The sequence below is a fragment of the Haemorhous mexicanus genome, chromosome 2, assembly GCF_027477595.1.
Source record: "Haemorhous mexicanus isolate bHaeMex1 chromosome 2, bHaeMex1.pri, whole genome shotgun sequence".
In the NCBI taxonomy this organism is placed as follows: Eukaryota; Metazoa; Chordata; class Aves; order Passeriformes; family Fringillidae; genus Haemorhous; species Haemorhous mexicanus.
In genome coordinates this window covers 117,875,137-117,900,965 of record NC_082342.1, presented here as the reverse complement: position 1 = coordinate 117,900,965, position 25,829 = coordinate 117,875,137, and the positions used below count along the sequence as shown (strand labels likewise).

The 25,829-nt window shown below is 46.7% G+C and overlaps 1 protein-coding gene across 1 annotated transcript; it reads right to left on the bottom strand.

The window, feature by feature from the left end:
• Positions 1-1,387: 1,387 nt before the first annotated feature.
• On the bottom strand, positions 1,388-24,968 carry RIPK4 (receptor interacting serine/threonine kinase 4). The gene is made up of 8 exons (XM_059840097.1): positions 24,708-24,968; positions 16,220-16,511; positions 8,228-8,376; positions 7,436-7,485; positions 6,264-6,422; positions 5,253-5,359; positions 4,504-4,756; positions 1,388-3,589 (listed from the first exon to the last, which is right to left on the bottom strand). The coding sequence occupies exons 1-8, from the start codon at positions 24,887-24,889 to the stop codon at positions 2,412-2,414; spliced, it is 2,370 nt and encodes a 789-aa protein (XP_059696080.1). The 5' UTR covers positions 24,890-24,968; the 3' UTR covers positions 1,388-2,411.
• Positions 24,969-25,829: the final 861 nt, after the last annotated feature.

Below are 25,829 nucleotides of genomic sequence, written 5' to 3'. Positions count from 1 at the left end.
AGCAGGCTCAGCTCCATGGGAGCCCTTTGTGTTCACACACCACCTCAAACCCACCCCCCAAGCCTACAGGGCTTTTATTTTTAAAGAACACACCTGAGAGTGGAAGGAGACAAAGAAATGCCTGTAAGGTCAACAGCCAGAGACTTCAGCTAAGTCAGTGGAGTGCACATAGCACTAGAAAAGTCACCTGTAGGAGACCTTTACAAAACAGTAATTCCTAATTGCTGCATTAGTGCCAATTTAGCACCCCCCTCACCCCTCCTGCCCCCAAGGAAGGCTGGTTCTCAGGGAAAAATACCCACTCCAGTACTGGCAGCATGTCACTGCAATCCTGTGTTGGTTTTTTTTTGTCTAGTGCCAGCTGTGCTGCCTTCCCTGTAATGCATAGCTGGTGCCTCTTATTGTGAAAGACAGCATGGAAATAAAGACTCATGAGTGTGGCCTCATGTTTAATTAGAAGCTAATGTACCATTATTATTAGGCACTGAAGGAATGTACTGGCGAAGCAGTGTTTGAGCTGTTTTAAAAGCATTTTATAAGTGTACTTTCCCTTTGCCTTGCTGGTGTTAACCACCTTTATTAGGAGGTGCAAGACTGCTGTTACCTGATCTTACAGCTCTTTTGCACTTTAGGCAAGCACTGGAATTTGAGTATCTTTAATCTCACTGTTCAGGAGACTGTGAAATAGAAGGGAATGGTCTGTGCTAGGCTGAGGCAAGCGTTTAAGCTTGAGAGACCAAGTGGTCTGTGGTTGAATTTGCTAAATTGAGGCAGTGATTAAGCACAGCTTAATGAAACATGGCCACCTTACTGGTCTCCAAAGTGGAAGGAAGCAGGAAAATGACAGTTGTTTGTTGAGTGAGAAGTTTCACTGTCAGCACCTTTAGGAGCTTGCTGGGACTGCCATGCTCTGCTAAGAGTGGCATTACTTTGTAACCCCCATGTAGTGGCATGTGCTTCACCATCTACTTTTTAATGCCTTTTCATTCCCCACTAACAGCTACAGCATAAGAGGAAACCATCCCAGTTGTACATCAGTGTGTTACATGCATAAAGATTAGGTTATGTGAGGCTTTATTCTACAATTTTGTTCTGTAAAGAACAAAAACTTCCCATTTCTGCAAGCTCCTCACTTTCTGTAAAGCTGTAGGGAATGTAAAACTGAGGGCAGCCTTACATGTCAACAGTTTGGGCTTCAATACCATTCAAGACAAGGCTGGAGCTCTGAGCAGCCCGATCTAGAGGAAGGAGTCCCTGCTCAGATCAGGGGGTCTTTAAGGTCCCTCTAACCCATTCTGTGATCACTGAACACATGATAGTTGTGCTCCTCTTCTGTTGTTGGTCGATGCATTTTCAGGTGCTTTATTGACTCCAAAATACAGACAAGTTGCAGAACACAATTTTTTTTATTAATAACAGGCCACATTTGTACTTCGAAAAGAATGAAATTAAAAGGTGTATTAAAACATACCCACTCTAAGCAATCTATTTTCTTCTGTAGAAAAAAAGCATACAACAGGTAGAAATCCTATATACACAGTATATCAATTCTAGTCATCAGCCCCTCCAAACAGTGTTTTACAAAGTGGTACAACGGTGTCAGAACAGACCATCCAGTTCCAGTCCAATACAAACTTCAGCTCATGACTTACTCATTTAAGACAAACCACTAAGCACCTAATCCAGTTTACTGATCTCGGGATACTTACAAGGGAGTACTGTACATGAAGACAGCAGTGTTATGCTTTTACTTCTGTTTAATTTTTTTTTGGACTCCTGCCTCGTTATTAAGTCTGCCTCATAAACTTTCAGTACGTGGAAATCTGTAATCAATGTCTCCATTAAAAAACGTAGCAGAAACGTGATGAACTGTACCTTAAACAGCCCTTTCCTCAACTCCTGCATTAATTTCCAGCAGACTGCTGTTGTGCTTATCCTACACTGGAGGCTTTCAGCCCAAAATATCAATGAACCACAAATCTATGCCATCTATTTTTTTTTTTCTTTTTGCTTTGATGAAAATAATGAACCACAAATCTATGCCATCTTTTTTTTTCTTTTTGCTTTGATGAAAAAAAAAAAAAAGCATAATGTTAGTTCTTAAATTAGTTTGGCACATAAGAACAACAAAAAAAAAAAAAAAAAAAAAAAAGCAGGGAGAGCACACAAGTTGCATCCTTCTCTCACAACGTCGTTGGGGAGGGGAATGTCTGGGTCCAGGCAGGGTGGGCAGGCATAGAATGAGTGACACAGACCACGGCAGGCTCCAGCACCTGGCCTCAGTCCCACTCAAACACCCCAGTCCATCAGCTGCCACCGCTGGTGAGCGCATCCCTGCGCAGCTGGAGAAGGCCCTGAGCTCCAGCAGCCTCCTCACACCGGGTAAAAAAGCACCACTGGGCAGCCTTTGCTTAAGTATCACTCAACAACACCGTAAGTGAGCTATTCCTGCTGTGCTGAGCAGGAGGGACCGGGGTCTGACACTTGGGTCTCGGCATGTCAGTGTGGGCCCCGTGCTTCAGGAGAACCTCCACCGCTTTGGCGTGCCCCCCTCGCGCGGCCAGGTGAAGAGCCGTGAACCCCTCGCTGTCAGAAAGGTCGATATTTTCCGCACTGACAAGTTCTTCCACTACTTCAGAGTGCCCGTTTTCCGCAGCGAGGTGCAGCGCTGTCCTGTTTAAAGGCCCTCTGGCTAGAACGCTGGCCCTTTCATCCATCAGCAGCTTTGTTGTGGCCAAGTGGCCGCTGCGCGACGCCAAGTGCAGGGCCGTGTATCCTTCTGCCGTGGCGGCCTCCATGTCTGCCCCGTGCTTGAGGAGCAGCCTGGAGGTGCTGGTGTGGCCGGTTTCGGCGGCGATGTGCAGAGCGGTCTGCAGGAGCCCGTTGCGGACGTTGACGTCCGACTCCAGGTCGATGAGGAGGCGGGCCACGCGGTAGTGACCCCGCTGGGCGGCCAGGTGCAGCGAGGTCCTCCCGTCCACGGTCTGCACGTTGACGTCGGCGCCGCGCTGCTTGGCCAGCAGCTTCACGATGGGCAGGTGGCCCTGCCAGGCGGCGTAGTGAAGGGGCACCCAGTCGTCCTTGCCCTTGATGTTGACGTTGACGCCTCTTCTCAGCAGGATGCGCACGATGTTCTCCTGGCCGTACTGGCAGGCTATGTGGATGGGGGCTCTGCCCTCAAAATCCACCTCGTTTAAGGATGCGTTCTTATCAAGCAGCATTTTGGTGCTGAAATCATCCCCGTTCTGGGCAGCGAAGTGAAGAGCGGTCCACTGGTCCTCGTCTTTGGCGTTGACGTTGATTTTCCTGGCCATAATCAGTTCCACGATGCTTTTAAATTTCTTCTCGATGGCTATGTGAAGAGGGGTGGACCCTTTCTTGTTGGTGAGGTTAGGGTTAGCGTTGTACAGCAGGAGCCACTTGACACATTCTTCTTGACCTGCTTCAACAGCCAAGTGCAGAAGGCTGGAGTTCCCATCTAAAACAATATCAACATCTTGAGGCTGGAGGATCTTCATCAGCTTGCTGGTATCTCCAGTTAAAATTGCCTCCGTTAGCTTCCTCTTCTGTATGTCAGTGGTGCCAATATCTAAATGGATACAAGGAAGAACATTTTTACTATGAGGGTGGTGAAACACTGGAACAGGTTGTCTAGAGGTGGTGGATGCCACGTCTCTGAACACATTCAGCTTGACTTGATCTATTTGAAGATGTCCCTTCTCACTAAAGGTCCATTCCAACCCAAACTGTTCTAAGATTCTGTGGAAAAGACACCATCACAATTCTGATACCCACCAAACCCAAACCTTACCAGCCCATGGTTTCAGCAAGGAGCTGCCTGCACAGCAATTCACCCCCTTTGCCCCGCAGCAGTCCCAGAATATTTTCAGGTCAGACTTGGGCCCCCACTAACTCTCTTGGTTGTGGCATGAAGACCAAAGGATGTTGTGGTTGATCTCCCTGCACTAACCATTGTTTACCTAACTGGAAAACAGATGTCTGGGGTTTGCAGCTCAGGAATGAAAAGTGAGGGGGTCTTTATCACAATGGCCCCAGGGGCTGCTGAGAAGGTGGCTTGAGTCCTCTCAAAAACTAAGGTCCTGAGGTTTAGGCTTAGTGTAACTGAAAAAGCCACAAAGTCAGCTGACCTGACAGGGCAGTGGCTTTAATCCCATGTCAAGCAGGACGCTGGACTAGTAGTGACCTCCCTTCCAACCAACCTCTACATGACTGATTCTGTAATTGCTTTAATGGGAGTTTACTCCTTTACAAAACTAAATGAGATTTATTATTTCTCATTAGATCGTGTTTGGGAACCACATAATTTTTTTTTTTTGTTTTTATTTTTTCCTTTTAAATAACTACCTCCAGTAAACAAATTTGTAGTGCTGACAGCAAGAGAAAGCAAGGCTAACAGTAATTTCCAGAATGTTATTCTCCTCTCCAACCCACTGACTCCCATGCCCCAATCCAAACAACTACAAAGGAAAACTTGACCATTACCTGAACTCTCCCGTTCAAAGGAAAGGGAAAGGGATCCTCTGGATGAAAAAGCTGAATCCACAGAAGAAACTCCTGAAAGCCTCTTGTCACTGGAGGCAAGTTTGGACTCAGAAGAGCTGCGGCTGAGATCCTCAGGGCCTTCCATAGTCTGTGAAATCCCGGAATCCAACTGGGACAACAACTCTGAGAGACTGTAATCCTTAACTGATGGTAGGGCAGGCTCCTGTTTCTTCTGGGATAGAGCACAAATCCCCTTCAAGAGAAGCACACAAGCATTTTAGAAAGGTCAGCAAACAAAACTGAGCACGAGGCCCTACAGAAGAAACATAAATTTGTTAGTTTGCAGGTAGCATTTAAACACTGTATTAAATGAAATCTATGAATAAAGTCACTGAATTTTTTCAGAAGCAGGAGGGCAGTTTCCATCAGTATTCACAGAGCCACTAAAGCCTCGTGGCTCTTTTGTCTATGATGGTTTTTAAGATCAGTCACACCCACACAGTTCCAGCCTTTGTCTCCTAACTGTCCTGCTGTCCCTCCATAGAATAAGATGTACTTGCATTTGGTTCTGCCCTGAGGTTTTCCTGAGCTGATCCATGCCCCTGCTGTCATTTGTGCATCCCAGTCCTTCACCAAGACCCACTTCTATCAGGCAAGGTGGTGCTCAAAAGCAGCAAAAAGGAGGACATAAAGGAGCTTGTTCCTCCCAAAAACCTGCAAGTTTGAACAAGAAGTGAAAGAGAAAATACCTCAGGCTGCTGCTCTGGGGCATTCTTGGTGTCCAGGTCCTGAGTTATCATCTCTTTTGTGTCATCTTCTGGTTTTTCACAAAGGGCTTCTGTTTCTGAAGTGATTTCTTTAAAGAAAACAAGAGAAGGTTTTAGGAGAAGGTGCTTGTTTTTTTCAGAAGGGGAGTTTCTGAGATACCCTGCTGCCTTCCTCTATCAATTGAACTTAAAATCTCTGAGATGCTGAGGGAGAAGGACTCCAGTGCTGACCATTCCATCCAGCACCTCCTCAGTGGGCACAAGTGTGCAGCCAAGCCAAGGGTGCACAGGGCTGCCCAAACAATTCATTTTCAGTCACACCAGACTGCTGTTACACAGGGGCCACACTGCAGGACTGTGAAATGGGAGCCACTGTACTGCTGGCAGATTTAGATATGGTTTTTTTAAAAGATGGAATCCCTCATGCCTTCAGTCCTCATTCCTTGTATGAGCAGGAGGAGGGGAAAGAGGCAAGTCTCTCCCATTCTTCTGAAGCTCCATCCCTCTGCACACTTGAATTCATAACAGGTGCTTTGGACAAGTTCAGACCTTTTACTGGCAGAGAAGTGACTGCACAAACTGTTTCAATACAAGGAAACAATTCAGTTTCTCAGCACACAACAGTACAAATTTCAAGAGCCAGCTCCTTCAATGCTTTGGTACACTGCAAACCACACCAGCTCCAGCTTGGCTCATGTCCTGACACTCACTATCAGAAATAAACATCATTTCTGGCTAAATGGACCCACTGGCTCGGTACAAGGCTTATTCCTGGCGTGTTTACATAACACCATCATGGTCAGACATGTCCTCAGATAATCCCTTCCTCCACAAATGAGTAAGTGGCCTGTATCATTGTCTCCACCACACAATGTGCTCTATTTACTCTGTCACAGAGCTTCTCAGCGTTTACCCCAAGGATTAGCAGAGTCCTGAGCAATAATGTGACTCACAGCAGAATAAATGGGCAGCCAAGTTAAGAGGAAATCTTACCTTGAAATGTTGGCCGTTCACCAGGATCATCTTGCCAACATTTTTGCATCAGTTTGATCAAGTTATTACATGAATGAGGCCTGGATTTGGAAACAGCAGGGAGCTCTGGGCGGTGCCCTTTAACTACTTTTACCATAATATGTAAAATGTTGTTTTCCTCTGCAAAGCAAAAGCACACAGATTTAGATGTCCCAGCAAAAGGAATCACTTCTCTTTTTTCCAAGAGCATTAAGAGTGCATTAGGCTGAAAATTTGTTTTCACACTTTTTTTCCTAAATTTTTTACCAATAGGGGAAAAATTGTTGGTTGTCTTCTCCAACAAGATATTTTTTAATGCAGTAACACCTGATTCTCATGTATCATTAAAAAAAAAACAATTTTCAGCAAGTGACTGTGTTCTTTTTTCACCCATTAAAGAACAAAAGGAAAAAAAAAACTCAAACAGTTCTTTGCTACTTCTCTTTGGATTTCCATACCTGCTGTAAGAAAACAGAAGCTCAGGTTTTACTTAGACCAGGTACCTGAACTATCCATAAAGGTGAAGGAAGAACACAAATCAAGAGGTGCAGCAATGCAGCTCCTGACTGTAAATCAATCACTGGGCTAAACAGAATCCCTCACTGGGAGAAAAACTAATAGTAGACTGGAACTTGTTGGGACATGCTTGCTATACATAGGCCAGCCACAGACACAGGAAAGTCATAAAGAATAAATAGCTGCCTCTTGAGGTGCATTACTGCAGGGTGGAACAAGGCTTAGTCTCACAGACAGCTTTTCTTTTCTTTTTCTTTTTTTTTTTTTTTAAGGAACAAATCTGTACCCACAATCTACAAATAAACTACAGAACCTCTCTACAGAGGAGCTGCTCCTGAACAACAGCAGAGCTGCCTGCCAAGGTGGCTTTGCCACACACTGATCTGAAGCTCTGCAGCAAACTCCAGCAGAAGCAGAAATGTGCAGACAAGGGTCCCTGCAGCAATACAGGTTCTGTTTTCGTGACACAGGACAAAGGAGGACTTCAGCTTGTGATCAGAATTTGAGAGCTTAAAAGTCTCTACCACACAAGACTGTCAGAATTTAGAGGTCATGCACAAAACTCTAGGGCTGGTAGGGCAAGAAGTATGCTTATCAATGGGAAAAAGGAAAAAAATCCAAGATAGCAGATAACTTACCTGCAAAAGGCTTCTTCTGTGTAAGAACTCCCCAAACCACGATGGAAAAGCTGTAAAAAAAATTTGAAAAGGTAAAAAAAAAATTCTAGAAATTTTTTTAACCAAAAAAACCTCACAGAAGTGTAATTTATTTTCCTTATCCCTCCACTTTTGCACCTAATTCAGCTGATGAACACACACACAGAGGAATGAAGCCAAGAACCATGATTTCAAAGTCTAGCATTGGCAGGGAGGAACCTGAGGCAGCAAACACAGGGACTTGCTGGAGGCTGCCAAGTCCTTGGTAGCATTTACAACCACTCCACATCCACCCTGACAAAATCAGAGAAAGCATTACAGTGGGTTTAATTTAATACTTCTGCCCTGCAAGATGACTTCAACTAAATCAATTTAATTTAGAGTAAGAGATATCTTTTTAATCTAAAGTGATTTCCTTTTCCTAATCATCTTGCCATGAAAGAAGAGCCAAAGACCTAGTGATGAAATCCACTGAGATAACTCAGAATTTTATCACAGACTCAAAAAGTAGGTCAGGATGTACCTTTAGGAGGGAAATTAAAGGTGGGCAGAGTGCCTCCCACTGCCAACATATAATTTCAAGACCCAGGATCACCTGCAGTTTTTAGAAGGCCTCTACCCTACAAAGACTTTGCAAAACCCAAGGCAAATGTGACATATTTCAAGATGAGGCTCCAACTGGATTTAGGGATTTCATGCTTTAAAAAAAGTAAACAAGGGCTCATTTTACAGGGTTACCAAAATAGCATTTAGGTGTTTTCATAGTTCACTGACCTGTACACATCATGTTTGGTGTCAAAACACCTGTTTTTCTCCTTGATGCGCTCTGGAGGAAGATAGGCAATCGTGCCACACAAGCCATCCATGCTGATGTCATGGGAATGGGACAAGCCATTGCACTTTGCAAGCCCAAAATCAGAAATCTGGGGAAAAAAAAAAAAGGAGGAAGAAGAAGGTGAGAAAAGTTCATGGTACCATCAGAGTTTCAAGGTGTTCACAAAATATTTTTTGCAAAGAACAACAGATGCAACAGGATCACTCAAAAAATACAGTGAAGGGCTGTTCAGAAATGTTAAGCTGGTAAAACATCTCTGGAAGCATAATGGTATGGTAGGTTCTTCTTTATGGTTAAGCTAAAAGAAGAAGAAGAAAAAAAAAGGCAAGCAGTTTTTGCAAGCAGCAGCATGCCAGCCCATTACATAGCAAACACAACAAACACTCAAGACAATTTATTGTAATTTAAACCAGTCGAATTCAGCTACTGCAAACTACTTTAATGTAATTATTGGCCCTGCCACCCCCTTTGCCTGCATAGCCTCACACTGCATGAGGTGTTTAAATGCCCTGGCTCCCCAAAGAACTCTGGAGAATCACTTTTTCAGGTATCCCTGTTACACTGACCATGCCAATGAGGACCAAGCCCAACAGCAGAGCCACCAAGTGCTACAAAAACCCAAATGGAAACACACACACCAAAAAGCCACACTGGCAACTCTTTGAGGCAGCCAGGAGATACAGCAAGTTGGTGCAGTGACGCAGGGAGCACAGCTGAAATGAGCACAACAAGTGACAGCAAGTTTATAAAAAGGACACACCTCCTCTTTAATTTGAAGTGTCAGGCAAATATGCATTCATTTGCTCTCAAAGGCATACCAGTCATCGAGCAAACAGATAGGGCAGGAATTTCCTTTGTCTTACTTATTTCCCACTGGACAAAAATGTCTATTATGCCAAGTGGTAATGTCAAGAAAAGTCAAGTCTTTTTGGACCACTGAGCCCACTGATTTTTGTCTACATGTCAGATAAGATTGCCCCTCCCCCTAACTTATACATTCCTTTTATCTAATAAATACTCAGGTTTTTCAATGACTCATTCCCCTTTTGATCTTCACAGCTTCTCCTTTGAGAAAGTTTTCCCTCAAAACAATAAGCATAATTTAAAAAAAGCTTTTCTTTTTTTTTTTTTAAATAGGCTCCAACTGTACACTTTGAGAAGTTTCTCTCTAAAGATACCACAAAACTAGTTGTAACATGTGCCCATTACTGGAAAGGGAGAAAACTGCTGCCAGCTTCAGCCTCCTGGAGGACAGGCACATTACACAGCCATGCAAGGAATCTCCCTTTGCCATAAAACAAACAAAGCAACCCACACAGCTTCAGCAAGAGCTTCTCCCATGGACAAAGAGCTCAGCAGAGGCATTCTGAGGAGCTGGAGAAGCCCTGCACCCTAAAACACAGGTATGTCCAGCCTGTTGCCCCTCTTTAATCTGTAGGGTAATGTGGGAATAACTTGAGAATAAAAAAACCCACACATAGGGGAAGAAAAATAAAAAGGGGAGGAAAAGGGAAAAAGCAAAGTTATCTGGAGGAATAGTTTCTCATTCTTGTGGAGCTACACTCTCAAGGGAGGGATTGCTGGACTCCTCAGCAAGCCAAGCACTGGAGCCCAGGAAAGCAGCAGGAAACCCTTGTCCACACGCCAGGTCACCCTGGGAAGAGTCAAATTGTCCACCACAGGAAATGCTGCATGAGGCTGGGGCACAGGAGAACAAAAACCCAAGCCCAGCATCACAGCAGACTGTGGTGTCAGGTTCATAAATGAACTGAACCCTGCAAGTCTGAACGGATCCGACGTGGCGAAGCGCTGCTCTCCTTTGATTAACGTGAGGCAGAGGCTGGTGTACACCTCAAGAAATCCAGGTGTAATTAAAGCCACACACCTCCCTCTTTGTCTAAACAATGGCGTGTTTCCTACTGCCTGAGTTAAGAAATAAAGATGAAATGCAGACAGCAGGGTGACACTCCTGTGTTTGGAGCCACCAGCTACGGTGTGTGAATCTAAGGCTGGGGGCTAAGGCAGAGCTGAGCACTCCAGACAGAAAAAGTCACCCTACAAACTAAGAAACAGCTAAGGTACATAGCATACACCCTCCCTGGGCTAGCAAGAACTTCACCTTGTGGAACTGTCCCTACCTAATGTGAAAGACTGGGTGTTACATCAATTAATAAAAAAAATCACCTGTACGGCAGGGCTTCATTCATACCAAATTCTGCAGGAGAAAGCACTGGAAATTGAGGAATTGTTATCTTGCAGGCTGCAACAAAACAGCAACATTCTGCAGACAGCTTTTCGTGGCTTTTATTAGTTCCTCTAGGGCGAATTTTCCACGCTGCATGGTGTATTTAGTCATGCAGGCTCTTTAAACACCAGTGGGAACTGTGCAGTGGGTGGAAGATACAGCCATTTAACTTGCCTGGTTTGCCTTTAAATTGCTTGCCAGGCACCTCGTTCTGCAACTGCCTTACTGGGGGAGGCAGTGAAAGTGGAGCACCCTTCCCCACTCCCTCCTCCACATCCTTGCTGGTCCCTGCAGCCCACCCCAGGCTCTGCCCTTCCCCTAAATTCTGAGGGAATCTACAATCTTGCTCCTCACGTTGATGCCTTGTGAAGGCTAACCTAGAACAGTGGCTGGACAGAGCTAAAGAATAAAGCAGGGATTTATTCAAAGGATTTCCTCCCTGGATGCACCTTGGGCAGCCCCAGAGCCCAGCCAGGGCTGCACCCAAGATGAACCAAAATGGCCCCAAAATGCACGGCCGGGCACGGGGTCTCTCCCTGGGATCAGCTCTGCTCCATTTGCACCTTGCAGTTCATTGTCCCAGCCCAGCTTTAGCCCAGGCACTCCCACCCTGCTTGTTTTTCTCTCTCCAGCCCACGGGGTTTGTGCTCCTGGGCTGAGATTTGGCTCATTTGTCCTTGGTGCCCAGCTGGAGCAGGAATTGTTTTGTCTCCCTGCTCTGTGCACAGAGCTCACCATCCCATAATATGAAGCCCAGACCCACACACTAAAGCAGCACAGAACCTGAATAACATAAAAGCTAAACCTGAGGGATCAACATCAGTGATTTCAGGTGGTTCCCTTCAAAAGCACACGTGGTAGCAGCAGGGGAGACACGGAGGCGACAGAGTGCTGCACACAAAACCCGCGGCGGGAGCCGGGAGAAGGGGAAGGAGCCTTGGCCAGAGCCCAGGCAGGCTCTGGGATGTTCATGTTCAGGCAGCTCTGCTCCTTCAAGGGCTGCATGAGAGCCAGCACGTGAGCACCAAGCAGGGACAGGAGCTGCACGTGCTCTCCTGCCCACTTCCAGCAACGCTCGCTTTACTGAAGGGTTCCGAGATCTGAAGATTTCTATTTATTTGTTTTTATTTTTAGTTCAGTTTGTTTTTTTAACTCAACGCAAGCAAGACTTTCTCTGCTTCTGCCATTTGTGGATCTTTCCATTCTAGTTCTTACAAAAATGCTCACTTGCAAAGTTTTAGATGCTTTTTGTCATTTTTTTCTATTTTGTGGTTTTATTTTTTTTTAAACTAGAAGATACACTCACATAACCACAACAGTACTATAGTCAGCTATTCCCAAGCACTGCAGGGATCTAGTTCTCAGGAACAAAATGAGTGCTTGGAAAGTGCCTTTTTTTACTGATGACTCCTGACAGGCTGCCCTGAACTCTGCTCTCACCTCCTGATGTCCTGAACTGTGCACCTAGCTCCTGATGCTTTATGTCATTTTTCTGCAAGCAAAACTCAAGAACCCAATGCAATGGACTCAGGGACAGAGTTCACCAAAAGGTTTTCTGCATCAAATCCACTGGATTAATTTTTAATCTCTGCTGGAACATGCAGTATTTGTCTCTCTACAAAGTCTCTGCACTTGGATATTGAGAATGCCCCCACATTTGTCTGTGGGGTATTTGGGTGTCTGGTGGCAGGGGAGGTTTCCTTTGTTTGTTTTTTCTGGGGATAGGGGGAAAGGCTGTTACACTTTTTATTCTTTAAAAATGCCTGAAATTTTAAAAAAATTTGCACAGGTCACAGATTTGGACTACTAAAAATTATGACTAAAAATGAGCTCCAAATACCAACACAATGTGCACTTCAAACCTATGTCTTTATGAATAGGGTTTTTTAAATGAATGTACTTCAGTTAGCTTCTAAAATAAACTTTTCTGGAACAGGCTGTATTTCCATCCTTTTCCAACCTGCCCTGAAACTTTTAACTCCTCCAGACCAGTTTCAGGTGGGACATTTGTAATGCTCTTTTCAGAAGCAGCACAACCCAAAGCCAAACACCCATTTTAATCCATCCTGAATCTACATTACTGTAACAGGGATGGTTTTGTTCCCTCCCCTGCGCCACCACAATCAGATCAATCAGAGAATTGATCAAGGTGCAAACCAGCTTTGTTGGTTGGGATTAAAGAGCCATGCAACAACAGCTCTGCATGGAAACATTGATCAGGAAGGGTAGGAAACAAGCAGAAGGGACACACAAAACAAAGACTCTCTCAATCTATAATAACAGGAGAGCAATTGCAGCTGATAAAAACGTGGCTGTGCTACCTACTTCAGGCAGTCTAATAAAAAGAGACAACTGCTCTTTACCAGCCTGGCCTCTGGGTATTTCTTGGACCTACAGTTAACAACCTACATGAAGAAGCTTTCTCATAATGAAATTTGCCATCAGACTAGGCTGCTTCTAACTTCATTCTCAGAAATTCTGCAGCTGAAGCAAATAAAAGTGAAGACCACAGAGGAAAGACCATCAGCATGGTACAACACAGCAGCAAACTGCACACAGGTTTAAACTGGAGGACTGGGGAGGGGAGAAAAGCAACTACAGAGAGCTTAAAGCAGTGCACAGCTGAGGGCAGCTCATTCTGCTTCATGTTCCTTAAAACCAAAATGTAAGAGATGAAAAACAGCTGGTCAGGCTTGTGTCTGTGTGTACAGGAACCCACACATATATACATGTATGTCTGTGTGCAAATATTAGATATATATATATATATAGATATAGATATAGATATATATTTGACAAGATGAGGAGCTGCAAAAAACCCAAGCCTGGATAGTGAGAGAAACAAGAGCTTAAAAATAATGGTTTTCCCCAAAAGTATTAAGCTGCAGGTTGGCTTAATTTTAAACAAAAAAGTAACACTCTTGACCATGAGATTTTGGAAAACAGGAGAGCTGTGAAGCAGCAACAGAGATCACGAGGGCATGGTGGCTGGCAACAAGTTGGGCATGAGATTTCTGCACGTGGTGGGGTGTTTATTCTCCTACCAAGGGCCCTGCAGAGAGATCACATTGCAGCAGGGAAGGAGCAGACTCCCAGCCCACGAGGGCAGTGCTGGAATGTGGCATTGCTTCCCCCGTGCCAGCGATTGCCACATCACAGCAGCTCAGGGGACACGTCCAGAATGTGTGTGGAGGGCAGGAGAGCTGAAGAACAAGCTCGAAAGATGTGGCTGAGCAAAGAAATAGATGTCAGACAGCGTGTAAATATTGGAAGATTGAGTAAGAGGAAGACTGGAGAAAGGGAGGATCTTGGTGGTACAAAGAGAAAAAGGTTGACATGAAGGAAGACAAAGCCTGCCTGGGTATGGAATAATCCTGCCAAGGAAAGCACAGTGTTTAAGGCAAACAAGATGGAGCAGGACATGGCAGGGAAGGGAGGTCCCAGCACCAACTCACAAGGGAGGATGGATGCATCCACCTTCCAAAACACACCCAACCTTTACCTTGCGCTGTACACGTTGCACACAAGCATTTAAAATCCCCAGGGAATCCCCCCATGTGCCTTTGGTAAAGTTAATATCTGTCCATCTATATCCCTGCCCAGGCTAATGCCATCCTCCTAATTATCCTCCCAATTCAGCACAGGCTTATGTAATGGCCAGGCTTTATGATATGGAGGCACCCAGTTGATGATAAGTTCTGCACAGCAGCACTGCCTGAGTCACCAGCCTCACTCAGGGCTTTACAGTGAGCACAGCACTCGTAAAAGGAGCAGGGTGTGTTTGCATTTAACTGCAGGATGGCACAGCAGCATTTCCAGTGCTCTCCACGGGAAGACTGACTGCTTCCTGGCTCAAGGGCAAACAGTTTGTAAAAGTCCTCCCTACCTCCAAACTCTTCTTTTGCAGTCTGCAATGTCTCTTCGCTCACCTTAGGACTCTATCAGGGACAGGTCACATACTAAATTAATGCTGGCATTTAAAAACACTTCAATCAGCAGCTCCCATTAGCCTTCCAGCAAGAAAATGCACATTAAATCAAGCTGCAGGGTCTGAAATTTAATTGTAAATTTCACGTCACACAAAAAGAAGGTTCGGGGCCACATTTTTAAAGGGAAGGAGCCTCACAGAATTTGTTCATCTCTCATTTTGCATATGGGTTCCTGTGCCTGCTTTGCTTCTTGGAGGGCTTCCCAAGATGCCTGTGGATGTAAAAGACTGCTGGCTGGAAAAGGTTTGGATTGGACCATTCCTTTCTGGACTCCATGGAAAGGATGTGAAGACCTTGACGTGTTTTCTACAGAAGCACATCAGGGATGTCAGCAATGACCTCACCAGAGAGTTTTCTATTTTTGTACGTTTTGCACTTTGCCCCCTCGTGTTACATCACCACCCAGATATAGGCTGTGCAGCAGGCAGAACATCAGGCACTTCAACCTCCTGGAACAGTGAGAAAAACACAGCCTTGCTATCTGGGCTCACAGATGAGTCAAGAATCAGGAATTTAAGAAGTTATGCAAGCAAGCATGAACTTTTAAGTAAATAAATACTTAGCAAAGGTCTCTCAGCACTATTGTGTGAGAACAGGATTTCAACAGGTGAAATCCTGATGTTCTGGTCATAATAGCGTGACCACCTGCAGATGCCTCCTACCTCAGAAAGAAAATCCTTCTAAGAAATAAATGACTAAGAGGCCTAGTAAAAGAGCTGAGACCATCACAAGTGTGATTTCATTAGTGGCACACACCTCTTATGGCTCCAGCCCTATCATGACATCAGGAAATCTGTCTTTATTTAATGAAAACTTCATTTTTAGAATGATACAGGCAAGACCAAAGGCGCTTGATTAGTGAGGGGGCCAGGAGAACAGGGAGCAGACGGATTATGGCACTGCTAAAGAAAAAATTGAACACAAAAAAAAAAAAAAAAAGGGGAAAAAATTGTATTTCAGTCTCTGTGCTCTCTGAAAAAGAAAGTTGAGAAAGCAAGCACAACCTCCTTGGTCCAGCTGACCACAGAACCTCCAGCAGAGAAGGCCAACAAGTTTGCCTGTTTACTCTGGAAATGGATAACGAAAATAATTTCATGCTGTTACAGCCACAAAAGAAATTCCTTTCAGAGACCTCTGGTATGCATGAACAGTCAGGACAGAGATCCTTCCTCGCTGTACATGCCCTGAGCAAATGGAAATGAGCTGCCTCTGGGAAGGCTTTCCCAGGCTCCAGCTGTAAATGAGATCTGTGCATTTAGTGCTGCAAAGACCCAGAACAAGGCAATCATGGCAACTGTGGAAGTGGCAAAGATGATTTAGAGGTTCACACTGCTTTTCTCCCCCTGTTCTCAAAGAAATTTGTAGCAGGACCCATTAGGTCTCAGAACCAGAGTTCCTGAATGCAGTTAAGAGATGCAGTTCCTGAACTGCATCCTTCTAAAATTTCAGGGGGTTTCTCACAAGTTCCATAACCACACCTCTGTTTAAGTGCTAAAATGGTGCATAAACCAGGTGCATTTATTTAAGGGCTCTATTTGGGTGGATTTTAACGTGGCAATCAGAGGGGTTGGCTCAGTGGGCTTTTCTCTAATTCCAAAGGAACGCTGCTGGCTTCTCTCAGGCTTTTTGCATCTGGCAGGAGCCACGGGGGAACATCCAAAGCTTGGATACCCTGGCACAGAGCATCCAGTGCATACCTTGACGTGGTAGTGGGCATCCAGCAGGATGTTTGCAGGCTTGAGGTCCAGGTGGAGCAGGGGAGGGGACATGCAGTGCAGGAAGTTCATGCCCACCGCTGTCTCGTGGATGATGCGGAAGCGCAGTTCCCAGGGCAGGGGCTCGGAGGCCAGGAGCTTCTCCAGGGACCCTGTTTCCATGTATTCCATGACCAGGCCCACTGGCTCTCTGCAGATGCCATAAACAGGGAGGATGTAGCGAAACTTTGCCATTTCCATCTTCCTGGCTTCTTCCAGTAACTCCATGCGCTCCCTGGGTGGAAGAGAGTGGGAGGTGAAGGATGGAGCAGCTGCTTCTCCTCAGGCCAAACAGAACAAAACATTTCTTATAAAACCCAACACCACCTTTCACCATCATCCCCTGGCTGACCCACGCTGCATCTCAGCAGCCTGAACACCAGGTGTATTTCCAGATTTACTGATTTGGGTTTTATGCTTTCAATAAAGGCTGTGGAAGAGGTTTTACAGAGACTTCTGTGAGCCAGAGAGAAGTCTGATAAGAGGATCCATGTTTACTCCCAAAAGAATTTTCTACCAAGGTCACTGACATAGAAACCAAGAAAGAAGGAAGGATAAATAAGAGAAACCTGCAACTGCCTATTCCAATAAGCACTTTGTCTCTCATGACCAATGAGTAAAGTGTAAACTTAGGAGTTTTGTAAGAATGTATAAAAAGCATGCATGCTAGAATAAAAATTAATTATTAATGGGGCATTTTCAAAAAAACCAGAATTTTCTATTTCATTAAAATAATGTTTTTTAAAAAAAGCTCCATTTCTGCTTGACCAGATCCAGTTCATTGAGTGAATTAAGAGAATAAAAATAAAAACCAGTTTGAAGCCTTCTGAAAATGGAGTTTGTTGCTTTGTACTGTCTTTGTCACAACTATGACAGCAGGCAGCTCTCAGCTGCAGGAGCACAGGTGAGCCTTACACTTCTACAGTGTAAATATCCAGAATGCAAAGCCCATCTCCCTGCTTTGATGGTTGTGCTGTGCGGCTGAGGAGGAGGATGATACACTTAGAGCCCAACTTTACCACTGCTGGAACTCCTTGGGCTGAAGTAATTAACTTTTGGTGAGTCACAAGGCTGTGTTAATCAGACAGCATCTCTTCAGCAGCCCTGCTGGTGTATCCTGAGTGCTCCCAGACCCAAACCTTGAGAGAGGAATCCTTGGACCCACTACTGAGGGGAGCAAACAGCTGGCTGTAACCAGGGGGACACAACGAGAGCCTCCCCAAAATACAGATGTGACAAGTCCAAAACTGCACTCACTCAGCTCCAGCAGGTGCCCAAAACTCCCAGCTCACCATTTTCAGTGATGTAACAAGCCTGGGCCTGGCAGCTGTAATGAGCACCCCGAGTTGTTTACAGGTCACTTCAGCCTGACCCTGCACAGGGGTAAGTGTTACTCAGCCCAAGCTGCAGCCTCCCAGGTCAGGACCCTTAATTGCTGTGCTTTTCTTCTGCACCTCACTCACTGCCTTCTGCAACAGCCCACAGGGCCTCAAGCTGGAAAGAGGAAACAAGGATCCTGTCCCCAAGATGGCTGTGCCCACAAAGAGGGGTCACACCTGATGGTTTAAAGACCCTTCAAGCTGTAAAAAATGCATTATTAGTGATTATGAACCATGCCCAGAGCAGCTTCGGGCACTGACACATCACTGTTGCTGCCATAGACTCACAAAAGAGGGCACAGGGAGGTCAGACAGGTAATATTTCCTGAGCAGACCCTCTCTTATTACACAACAGCTCCTGCAATGCACCCAAAGATGTGCTAACTATCTAATGGACAACAGTACCTGAAGTAAAAGGACAAGGTTGGTGCTCTGTGCCACCAACAAGTGATGCCAGCTACCACTGTGGGAGCCTCATGGCAGAACCTCAGCTCAATCAACACTCTTCTGGTTTTAAAATTTCAAATCCAAGGCCAGCTAGTAGCATTGTGCACTTCTAAAAAGAGAAAACACCAAGTCCAGCCTGCACATAGATGAGACTTTTCTCCTCATGTGTGCCCCGGTGCCTGGATGACCCGGGAGAAGCTGAAGCACAGCCTGTGAGGGACCCTCAGATTTTGGGAGGCTCCCTCAGCAGGACACTCCCCAAGGCTGGGAATGTGGTCTGCTGCCTGCTGCTCACCTGCTGCTGGTAACATTTCCCACCAGGGCCCAGCCAGGAGCAGCAAATCCATTTCAGAGGCAAGATCAGGCTGAAAAATGGCTTAAAGAGGGACGTAAGATAATGGAAATCTTTTCCATTAACCATGTTACAGAGAGAGAAACAAAAAGAGATAAGAGAAATCTTTTCCATTAACCACGTTGGCTCCTGCTGCTCCCTACAGCAACTTTCTTGGGAAATAATTGCCTTTGCAGACAAGTACCCAGTTTGCTCTTTGGCACGCTGGAAGGGAGCGCCCATGAATAACACAACCAACTCCTTGCCCCCAAGCCACACGCATAGCCAGCATAATTCACCAGAGCTGGAGTCAGGGATGTAAAATACCTGTCTGAGCCCTCCCAGGCAAAGCAAGAGCCCAGCAACAGCCAAGGTCTGACAAGAGCCACTAGACTCAGGTTCTCAGGCTAGCAACAGCCTCGGAGAGCATCGCCAGAAGCACAGATTGGCTGCTGGAAATGGGGCGTTTTCTACAAAACCTGAATTTTCTGTTTCATTAAAATAATGGTTTTTTTTTTAAAAAAGCTCCATTTCTGCTTGGACCAGACCCAGTTCATTGAGTGAATTAAGAGAATAACAGGCAAGAGTCCTCTATGTAATTTGCCTGTTTAAATAAAGCCCCCATGCAACAATTACCACCCTTAGCACTTTCCCATACCCAGAGCGTTCAAAACCGAACCAGCCAGAGGCCTGGCACAGCTTTCAAACAGCTTTCCAAAGGACCCCTGTCACCTCCTGAAAGCAGAAAAGGAAAGAAGAAAAAACCCTGAATTTTCTGTTTCATTAATGTTTTTTTAAAAAAAGCTTCATTTCTGCTTGGGCCAGACTCAGTTCATTGAGTGAATTAAGAGAATAAGAGGCGAGTGCCCTCTATCTAATTTGCCTGTTGAAAGCCCCCATGCAACAATTACCACCCTTAGCACTTTGCCATGCCCAGAGCATTCAAAACCCCATCAGCCAGAGGCCTGGCACAGCTTTCCAAAGGACCCCTGTCACCTTCTGAAAGCAGAAAAGGAAAGACAAAAGAAGCGAAGAGAGCCAAAGCAGTCATTAGGAGCGCGCTTGCATTAACGCTACCAACAAAAACAGCTGGTTAGAGCAAGATCTCCTCCAGCAGGCAGAGATCAAAGGTCTCTCCCTTCCCTTCCCTTTCCCCTCAAGATGCCACCGGGCACGGAGCGCGGCGGTCCCGGGGCCCCGTGGCCCCAAACGGGAGCGCTGGCAGAGGCGCTGCCCCCGGAGCGCATCCCGCGGATCAAAGGATGCGCTAGGGGTGGGGGCGGGACTGCTCAGGTATTCCGTGCTCAGGAGTTATCCCGAGCTATCCAAAGGGAAGGAAAAGCAAAGCTCCTGCTGGGGTTTCTCAGTCCAGAGCTGTAGGTCTAAGCCTGGTTTTCATTTCGTACCCACGCGGTTAAAGAGTCGGGATTATCTTCTCTAGGAGCCTCGGCTCTGCTCCCCTCTCCCTCCAGTGGGGTAGATGAATTTAATCGTAATAAAGGAAAAAGAAAAAAGGGACAAGAGGAGGGAGAAGGGGAGGAAAGGGGGGGGGGGGGGAAGGGGGAAAAGAAGGGGTTAACAGAAATAACAGGGGAAAAAAGAAGAGGAGGGAAAATAATGGGGGAAAAGAAAAATGGAAAAAGGGGGGAAAGGAAAAAGGGGGGGAAAGGAAAAAAAGAGGGGGAAAGGAAAAAAGGGGGGGAAAGGAAAAAAAGGGAGGAAAGGAAAAAAAGGGGGGGAAAGGAAAAAAAGGGGGGGGAAGGAAAAAAAGGGGGGAAGGAAAAAAAGGGGGGAAAGGAAAAAAAGGGGGGAAAGGAAAAAAAGGGGGGAAAGGAAAAAAAGGGGGGAAAGGAAAAAAAGGGGGGAAAGGAAAAAAAGGGGGGAAAGGAAAAAAAGGGGGGGAAAGGAAAAAAAGGGGGGGAAAGGAAAAAAAGGGGGGGAAAGGAAAAAAGGGGGGGGAAAAGGAAAAAGGGGGGGAAAAGGAAAAAGGGGGGGAAAAGGAAAAAGGGGGGGAAAAGGAAAAAGGGGGGGAAAAGGAAAAAGGGGGGGAAAAGGAAAAAGGGGGGGAAAAGGAAAAAGGGGGGGAAAAGGAAAAGAAAAAAGAAAGTAAAAAGGAAAATAAAAAGAAAGAAAAAGAAAAAAAAATGAAAAATGAAAAAAAAAAAAAAGACAAAAGAAAAACTTGCACCCCAGACAGCTGAGGTCATGTAAATGATGGGCTGCACACACTTTCTCCTGTAAATAGTACCAGAAGACAGGGGCCCACACTTCAAGAGCTCCAGCACTGGGTCTAGTGCCAAAAGAGCATCTCTGTCAGAGAAGTCAGCACAGATCACACATTTTCAAAGCAACTAGAAATATTACATGAATGGGAGACCTCCAAAGAGCTGTCTGCTTCCACTCCACATCAGACAGACAGGGCTGCATTCCTTGGATTCTCCTGGAGACACAAGGGCCTGGCTCTTGCCCACTGCCCCAGTCCCCAGGGCCCAGCCCTTGTCCCACAAACCCTGCCACAAGAACAGCAGGAATTACAGCTGTACCTGCATTTGCATGGATCCAATCTTTGTGCCCTAGAGATAACACTGCTGTAAAACTACCTTAGACTCACCAGGCAGTCCTTGCAGTTTTATATTCCCCCACCACTACCACCACATTTCCCTAATGCAGTCTGAGACAGAGCAGTTAAAAGCTGCTCCAGAGAAACTCAAAAATTGCTCCAGAGATGCTAAAAAAATTGCAGCTGGGGCCATTTGTGTGAGCCACCTCCAGACACAGAGCAGCCAGGCTTCTCTCAGCCCAGGGCAGATCCAGCTCTGCTCTGCAGTCAGGAATTTCAGCTCCCTCTTCACAAACTACTGGTGGTGGTGCAGATGGGGGTCCACCAAATTACACACCCCTGCAAGTCCTCAGGAACTCCTCTCACCTGCATCATGGCAGAGGTTTGAAGAGCACACAGTGGCCTCTGCTCTGCAGGGTGCATATTTAACAACTTCCACACTGCTGACTCGCAGAGAAGAATGAGAATATGAGAAGACAAAAACCCCTGTGTGGTCAGGGCAGGGTATGTTGGGAGGAGAGGGTGGGAAAAAGGAAGAAAATCCCTTTTTTCAGGTTAACAGATGTCAGCCCTGCTAACAGATCCGTGCAGGTCTGGTACCAGAGGATGACAGGACAACCAGGCTCTCCTCTACTCTCTAAGAAGTCCAAGGTGACTCTTAGGTTCTCCCTACACAGAAGGGACATTCATTCACCTTCACCCCCGGAATAAATGCAGCATCCACTAACAGAGAGCCATTTCTAAAACCTCAACTTTTAAGTCCTGTTCCATTCCCAAATCCAGGATGTGCAGTAGGAGAAATATGTAGGGCTTTGCTTGTTTTTTGGGTTTTTTTCCCCTAATCAAGAATTTTTTATCACGTCGACAGCCTGTAGTCACCCCCATGGCCAACACCTCCAGCCAAGATCCCTCTCCAGGAAATGTTACACATTACAGTCAGCACGTTTATGTTCTGCAGAAGAAATCAACAGAGGATTCTCTCTCTCCGAGCTTGCCACTGTTTTCCTCCAGACCACACGGATAAAGAGAAGAGACCTCCACTGCAAGTCCCGGGGGAGAGGCTCCTCCACCCTTCGGGGTCACAAACATCTTTTGTTCAGATTTACCTTGAACCTCCCCATACTGAGAGCATCCTGAGTCCCGGGAGAGAAAGGAGATCTCAGGAAAGTGGGAGCAAATAAGGTGTTAGGAATGGAATTTGGCTGGATTGTCTGGGAGGGCTTGGGCTTAAAGGTAAAGAACACTTCTGGCTCTACATTCAGTTTTTCTTCTGCTTGAGGCCACTTGGCTCTATGATGTGATAATTGCCGAGGGAATGACTCCAAATCTCTCACTGTCTGCAGAAACACACTAAGAGAGACTACACAGGGTATTACCACCACCAAGCCATTACCAACAGGGTTTTAATGTGGTACCAAATAAATACATCAGAAAAAGCCTCTGTGCTTTTCAGTTAATGTTTCTGATACCACTGGCAATTCTTCTAACTCTTCACAGGGATCCAAGAAACAGCTAGTCCAATTAATCTCCTGGATTAACAATCTAATTACACAGGCTTGTTGCAACCTGCCAGCTAAAGAGGCTGTGTTTGATTCTGTCTGTGCCCCCCACCCCACCATTTGAATAGCACAAGTTTATTAGAAAAGTTTTGGCTAAAAAGTCTCAGCATAACCATCTCCTGAAAGGGGCTTGATAGAACAGCCCAAGAATCAAATGAGTAATTAAAAAAAAAATTAAAAATCAGTTTACACTTATTTAGCAGGGGCAGCTCTTTCAAAGAGCCAGGAATGCTCCAATTTCTTATCAATGCTCTCCTCAAGCATCTGAAGCACAGATTCTGCAGTAAAATAAATCAGTGTTTCAAGGAGTGGTTTATTAAAATCAGTCAGAAGCTGCAGGACCCCTATGGCCTCAAAGTTCCCAAATTCTCAAGGCATTTTTTGCTTACTGAGCTGCATGTCTGTATGGTCTTCCAGTATTTGCACACCTAAGAGCCACAGAGGGACAGGTGGCTCTCTACTGCACGTGGTCTATATTAATACAGAGATCTGATAGCAAATCTCAAAACTAATTATTAAATATTAAATTAATAAATAAACATTAAAATTAATTACTAAACATATTAAAATAGATTACAGCATCCTTTGTCTCAGAGAGGAAATTAACTTTCGGAGTAAATTTCTAGATGTACACCACAAATGAAAGGTTCTGGCTTATTTTTCAGACATGTTTTAATCTTAACTTCAAAATTAATCAGCCACGGTACCATTTTGATCAATAAGCACCAAACCTGAAATCTCCTTTGAGATTTTAATAGTAGGGGGCTTGCAGATTAGCACAATACAAAATACACTCTGCAACTTCAAGGTCTTTTCCATTTTATTCAGAGAGAGCACAGCTACCCTATGCATACAATAAACTCTGCCTCTCCAAAGGACATTTAATTTCATTTACTGCACTCTACAAGCCATGCCTACTGCAAAGTCAGCAATCCACTTACTGGAAAAGATGCTCAACTACCCCAGAAATCCTGCAGAAAATGGGTTTACAAACGTTTTCAGTCTTGAGCTAGCTGATCTCCCTCTCTCTGCAAGAAAGGCACCAACAGGAAACCTTTTGTGACTGAGCCAACCCACGTCTCAAAAACTGAACTGCAGAATCAGCCTGTGAGCTGGTGGAGATCCCAGAGATGAAGTGGAGCAGGGAAAACTCCAGGAACACGACTTGTGCATATTCACCTCTCTGTGCACAGAGGCTGAAGCCACCACTGTCCTTACAACACAGGGATGTTTCTAAAGATGCACCTGACAGCCTTCCTCTCTTGGGAGAGGAGCCCTGCACTCCATAGCTCCCATCCCTGGAGGTGTTCAAGGCCAGGCTGGACGGGGTTTGGAGCAACCTGGGATAGTGGAAGGTGTCCCTGGTCTTGGCAGGGGGCTGGAAGGGGATGAGCTGTAAGGAATTCCCCAGCCCAAACCCATCTGTGACTCTGCGATCACACACACACAGCGTGAGAACAGCACAGCCCATCGTCCTCACCGAGGACCACACCGAGTGACAGAGGGCAGGGGAGTCCCGCCGTGGGGCACCTTCACCTGCAGTACAACACAGCTACAAGCAGACAGACAGACAGACACACGGACGAGCGCTGCCCCTGTCCTGGAGCTGGACACATTTCCCAGCCCGGCTCCTTTCAGCGCCCGCTCCCTAAAGACACCAAACCCGCGGCTCCAGCGCCCGCACCCCAACACCCCCGATCACTTCAGCCACAACTCCTGCACCTGGCAGCCAGGCCTGGCTCCAGCCAAGCCCCTGCACCCCAGACACATTCCCAATCCTCCTGCCCTTCCCTTCCCTTCCCATCCCATCCCGGCGCGGTCAGTGCCTGCTGGGGCCGCAGCGGGCCCGTGCAAGCCGGCACACGCAGAGCCTGGGCAGGGCAGGAATGCTCTCCGCATGGCTCCGAGGGACAGGCGGGACATTTGGGATATTTCATGGTTCCCAGGGAACACGCAGGACATTTGGGGTATTTCATGGTACCTGCTGCTGCTGCTGTTGGTTGTGAGACGGGCAGGGCTGCACACCGGGAGCGCTCGGTCGCCCCGCGGATCCCCTACTGGGCATCCGCGGGGTGACGGAGAGCTCGGAGTGCCTCTGTGGGAACAATCCCTTGTCCCCCGCAATGTCCCCCGTTCCCTTTGTCCCCCCCCTTACTTCTCATCCACATGGAGGCTGGGCGAACACTTGATGGCGAGCCACGTCTTCCAGTGGAGGTGCCGCACCTTATACACCTGCCCGAACCCCCCCGAGCCGATCTTCTCCCAGCTGCTGAACTCGCTCTCCTCGAAGGTTTTCAGCAGCCCCATGGTCCAGGGGGAGCCGCCGTCCCTCGCCATGGCCGCTGCCGTGCCCGGACACCGCCCGGCTCCGCGGAGCGCAGCGCCGCCGCTGCCGCCCCGTGCGCCCGCCCAGGTGAGTCAGGTGTGCCGGGGGGAGCGGGCTGCCGTCACTTCCTGGGACGGGCGAGTGGGTGGGTTCTGCACAGCTCCTCTGGCTGGCCCGGCACAGAGCAGCGGGGCAGTTCCCGGGTTGTGGCTGCCCCGGGGCCACGCTCGCGTCCGGAGCGATGGGGCGGGAGGGGAGCGCCGCGCACGCTGCTGGGCTGTGACAAAAAGCTGTGACAAAAAGCTGTGACAAACAAGCTGTGAAATAAAGGAGAAGGAAGCGCCAGCCACCTCATTCCTGGTTTTTCTTCTTCACCTCCCCAGGGAACCGGAGCGGGTCCCCGTCCCTCCGTCCCTCGACCCGTGCATCCCAGCCTGGAGTGCGGGACTCCGGCCAGCCTGCCCCAGGCTGCTGTCTGTCTGTCTGTCTGTCTGTCTGTCCTGGCACGCTCTGAAGCAACAGTTTTTAGGCTCCGAGAACTCAGACGTCTCTGGGTTTTAGTTGCTCGTGGGATTAGAAGCTTTGATGATCGCAGCGCTAGATTTCAGTGCCTGGATCCTTTTGTGGATCTGATTGCAGGGACCACAGGACCTCCAGAATTGTTTTGTTTGGAGAAAACCTCTGAGATCATCAAGTCCAGCCTCTGGACAATCTCCACCTTGTCAACTAAACCATAGCACCGAGTGCCATATCCAGTTTCTTGAACACCTCCAGGGATGGGGACTCCCTGGGTAGTCCTCCCAATGCCTGACCACCCTTCCAATGAAGAAATTCTTCCTGATTCCAACCCAAACCTCCTCTGGTGCAGCTTGAGGCTGTGGCCTCTCATCCTGTGCCTTGTTCCCTAGGAGCAGAGCCTGACCTTCCCTGCCTGCCCCCTCCTGTCAAGGA

Bases quoted from the DNA above. Each gene is read 5' to 3' on its own strand.
- RIPK4 (XM_059840097.1), bottom strand. From the start codon at position 24,889: ATGGCGAGGGACGGCGGCTCCCCCTGGACCATGGGGCTGCTGAAAACC. The intron at 16,512-24,707 runs GTAAGGGGGGGG...TCTTCCACCCAG, and splicing joins AGCCTCCATGTGGATGAGAA to GGAGCGCATGGAGTTACTGG. The intron at 4,757-5,252 runs GTATTTTCTCTT...CTTCTCTTGAAG, and splicing joins CCCCAGAGCAGCAGCCTGAG to GGGATTTGTGCTCTATCCCA.